At 37.4% G+C, this 4,474-nt stretch overlaps 1 protein-coding gene across 1 annotated transcript; it reads left to right on the top strand.

Moving 5' to 3' along the window:
- The first annotated feature begins 1,303 nt into the window (after positions 1–1,303).
- LOC109177535 (receptor like protein 30-like) lies at positions 1,304–4,045 on the top strand. The gene is made up of 4 exons (XM_019326915.1): positions 1,304–1,931; positions 2,076–2,247; positions 2,393–2,580; positions 2,700–4,045. Exons 1-4 carry the CDS (start codon positions 1,319–1,321, stop codon positions 4,043–4,045), a joined length of 2,319 nt encoding a protein of 772 aa, XP_019182460.1. The 5' UTR covers positions 1,304–1,318.
- The last annotated feature ends 429 nt before the right edge of the window (positions 4,046–4,474 follow it).

The raw sequence follows: 4,474 nt of genomic DNA, 5'->3' as shown, positions 1-4,474 counted from the left end.
GTTATTAGTAATTATGTTCTCCACACCCGCCCCATCATGCACATCACACCAGTCCATCGTTGCCAATACCTTGTCCAGTCTCTCCTCGAGCCATTTATCCGTCCCACTATACTTTTTCCATGTGAACTGATACCCCCTCATAGGTAACTGGCGCAACCCACACTCATCCACAGCTTCACTGAAACCCCGGAGAAAACTATCTGGATGCATGAACAAGATTAATTATAAACGAACAATAATAATTGACTCTCTAAGTTAAATGTCACGTTTTCATTACAAAAACAAGTTTTCATTTCAAAATTAAAATGTATATATTTCAACAAACTTAAAATTAAAACTTTATATTACATTGCTATTTTTTAGATCGAATATATAATATACATTGAATTGGGTATTTATTTTTCTGTGCAAAGGAGGGGGATCACCCTACTAAGCCATATTCATAGTCTCATCCAATTCGAGGAATCCCCAAAAAGTCCTCAGTGAATACTTTGAGAACCTCGCCCTTCAATTGATCCAAACCTCATAATTCTCCGACCCTGAGCAAGCACTTGTTTAGCCAAAAGATTTGTCACACAGTTCTGCTCCGGGAAAATATGAGTAAACTTGATTTGCCAATTTTTGAAGAACTACTTGTCACATTCTCTAATGATATTAGCCGCTGGGTCATTCCCGACATCTTCACAACAATTATGATTCAAACAATCAACAATGATACATGGGCATTTAAATTAGCAAAAATGCTAGCACAAAATAAAAAGAGTTGACTCTTCTCATAATTAATCAAGACTACTTACAAAAACTAACATTTCAGGAAGTCCATCTCTTTAATTTGCTCGTCAGACACGGTTTATATATAATAGCATGCTTATGCAACGGAACAAGACTTGAAAAACATGAAAAAAAAAAAAAAAAAAAAATTAGATTTATAATCACAGCAAGACTTGAAAGGTATATATGGACAAGATTAGTCATCACAACAAGACTTACCAATTAAAACTAAGACTAATATCTGGAACTCCATGCATCTTTCAACACTTGCTCTTAATTCTGGCATTTCTTTGCACAACAGACACGGTGCCCAATCTTGGGGTTAAAATAAAGAATGTACGAATGTTACGTTATTGTAGCTATGGAAGGTTCCGTTTAGACTTTAGATGACAATTCATGGTTTTAAATATGCTCATGCTTATACAAATTTCAGAAAATTCTACAGCTCAATAACAATTCAAACAAGTCTGCTGATAAAATGAGGATTCTAATGTTTACCTGGATTTCCATACTTCTACTGTTCTCAAATTCATTCAGAATACATGCAATGCATGTATCTGCAGGCCAGTGTTTTCGGGGTGAAAAGACTGTGCTTCTCCAGATACGAACCCAACTCACTTACAAGTCTTCGGCATCCACCAAGTTGGTGCAGTGGGATGAAAGAATTGACTGCTGCCGGTGGCCTGGTGTGAGTTGCAACGATGCTGGATATATTAGTGGTCTTCATCTCAGCAACGAGCCAATCACCGGGGGAGCCAACCTGTCTCTCTTGCAGAAACTGCCATCCCTTTCTGTTATTAGGCTTGATGGGATCAACTTCTCTGCTCCATTTCCAGACTTCTTTGCAGATTTCACCAATCTCACTGTTTTGAGCCTGGAGAGTTGCAACTTCACAGGAACAGTCCCTCAGAAAGTATTCCAGGTACCAACTCTGCAAACCATTAACTTAGATTTCAATGAAATGCTTGAGGGTTCTTTCCCAAACTTCCCAGAAAATGGATCTCTTCAGAGTCTCACACTTTATAAGACAAAGTTTTCTGGGGATTTACCTGAGTCGATTGGAAACCTCAGACTGCTGTCCCAAATTGACATTACAAGTTGTGATTTTAGTGGAGCAATCCCTGCTTCTTTTATACAGCTTACCAAGCTTGTTGTGCTGAGTTTGAGTGGGAATCACTTCAGTGGTTGGATTCCATCGTTTAAACGGTTTAAGAACCTGAGCGTTATAGATCTTTCTAATAACGATTTTGCAGGTGAAGTTCCCTCCTCTCACTGGGATGGCCTTGACAATCTTGAATATATAGACATGAATGAAAATTCATTTTCAGGGCCCATCCCAGAGTCACTATTTTTCTTGCCATCACTTGAAAACTTAGATCTTTCTAGGAACAAATTTTCTGGTCAGATAAGTGATTTGCAAAAGATGATGACTTCTCCATTGGCACTTGTTGATTTGAGTGGCAACAACTTGGAGGGGTCAATAGTCAATACCTTCCTTCTTCTTTAAGCTTCAGAATCTTAGAACACTCTTTCTTTCATCAAATAAATTCGAGGGCACTATACATTTAACCAAATTTAAAAAGCCTGAGAATATTGAGTTTCTTGACTTTTCCCATAACAGCTTGGTAGTTGAGACAAGCATACAAGCAGAAGAACTTCCCCTCCTCCCTCAATTTCTATATTTGAAGTTAGCCTCCTGCAAACTTGATAAATTTCCCAATTTTCTGAAAAATCAGTCTAAACTGATCAATTTGGATATCTCCAGTAATGACATAAGTGGGGAAATTCCAGGGTGGATATGGGGATTCAGTAATGGGAAACTCCAATATCTCAATCTTTCCCACAATCATTTGACACATATGCAAGAGCCAAAGGAGTATGGTTCTCTTCTTTACCTTGATCTAAATTCTAATATGCTAAGTGGACAGATTCCACGACACCACCCAAGGCTGAGTATTTGGACTTGTCCAACAATAAATTCTCCATGATTCCTTTTGATATTGCTGATCAAATCCCACATGTCTATTTCTTTTCCATTGAAAAAAATAGAGTTAGTGGAAGGATCCCATCTTCTTGGTGCCATGCAGCAAATCTGGAAGTGCTCGACTTGTCCAACAACGCATTGCATGGCACAATACCATCATGTCTGGTTCATAATAACACCAATCTCACTGTGATGAATCTTAAAGGAAACCATTTAAGTGGTGAGATACCGCAAAAGTTTCTACCCACTTGTTCTTTTGTGACATTGGATCTTAGTCAGAATCTCTTAGAAGGGCAGCTTCCTCCATCCTTGGTCAACTGCACAAAGCTTAAGGTCTTAAATCTTGGGAACAACATAATAAGTGATACCTTTCCTTGTTGGCTCAATAAATTGTCTAAACTGCACATACTCATATTGCGTTCCAATCGTTTTGATGGAAGCATTTCTTGCCCCGAGCATGGGGTAAACAACAACAGTTGGCCAAGCTTACAAGTCATTGACATATCCTCCAATAATTTCAATGGAAATTTACCAACTGATTTATTCTTGGAACTAAAAGCTATTTTGGTTGATGATAGAAATGAAGCAAATTCAACAGTTGACTACTTGCACTTCACATCTCCAACACTTGGCAGTGTTTACTATCAAGACTCAGTTTCACTTTCTCTAAAAGGACAAGGTTACACCATATACAAAATTTTGTCTATCTTCACCTCTATTGATTTTTCAAGTAACCAATTTGAAGGGGGTATACCAGAGATTGTTGGTGAGCTTAAACTGTTATATCTCCTTAACGTTTCCCACAATGCACTGACAGGCAATATTCCTCCCTCTCTTGAAAACTTGAAATCTTTAGAAGCACTGGACCTGTCATTCAATAGCCTAACAGGAAACATCCCAGAGCAGCTAGAGAGCTTAACCTTCTTGTCCTCCTTAAACTTATCATACAACAATCTGGTTGGAAGGATTCCACAAGGCAAACAATTTAATACCTTCGATTCAAGCTCGTTCATGGGAAACAAGGGGCTATGTGGATTCCAACTTAATGTATCTTGCAATCGCATTCACAAACCAGCATCTTCACTACCAAAATCAGAAGAGAAAGAGTCAGCTTACCATGGTGATATCAACGCAAGCGTTGCAGTAGGATTTGTTGTGGGTCTAGGAGGAATATTTTTGCCACTTTTGTTGTCCAATAAATGGAGATTATATTATAATAAGAAGATTGATGGAGTACTGTTGAAGGTTTTCTTTCAGAGAGGTAAGGGGAGAAGAAAGAACTCTCCTTAACAAAATCAATCAACAAGTCCCATGCAAGGCTACTTTGTTTTTATGTAGTATTAAGTGTGATTGTTCAACTTAGTGTGTAATCATGGATGTCTATCTAGTGTGGTGCCTTTTTTCCTTTTCTTTTTAATTTCCTCAATGTCATATGTTTTTGCTTAATTGTATTTGGTTTTATTGGGTCAAATGTCATCATTGTTGTAATTTGGATTATTGATTTGTGCCATTGTGTATAATGTTTTCACTCCTAAATTTAAATTTACATGTCTCATGGCAACCTATGAAAGAATGAATTGTATGTAACAAAATGTTATGGGAAAGAATGAAGTTCAAACAAGTTACCTAAACATAGAATACAATTAAATTAAAGGTAGGAATAGAATATGCCCCTCACTGCCAATAAAATTAAGTTAAAATATATTACAAATTTACTAG

This window comes from Ipomoea nil, unplaced genomic scaffold (assembly GCF_001879475.1).
Source record: "Ipomoea nil cultivar Tokyo-kokei standard unplaced genomic scaffold, Asagao_1.1 scaffold0176, whole genome shotgun sequence".
Lineage (NCBI taxonomy): Eukaryota > Viridiplantae > Streptophyta > Magnoliopsida > Solanales > Convolvulaceae > Ipomoea > Ipomoea nil.
This window is presented reverse-complemented; position numbering and strand designations above follow the sequence as displayed.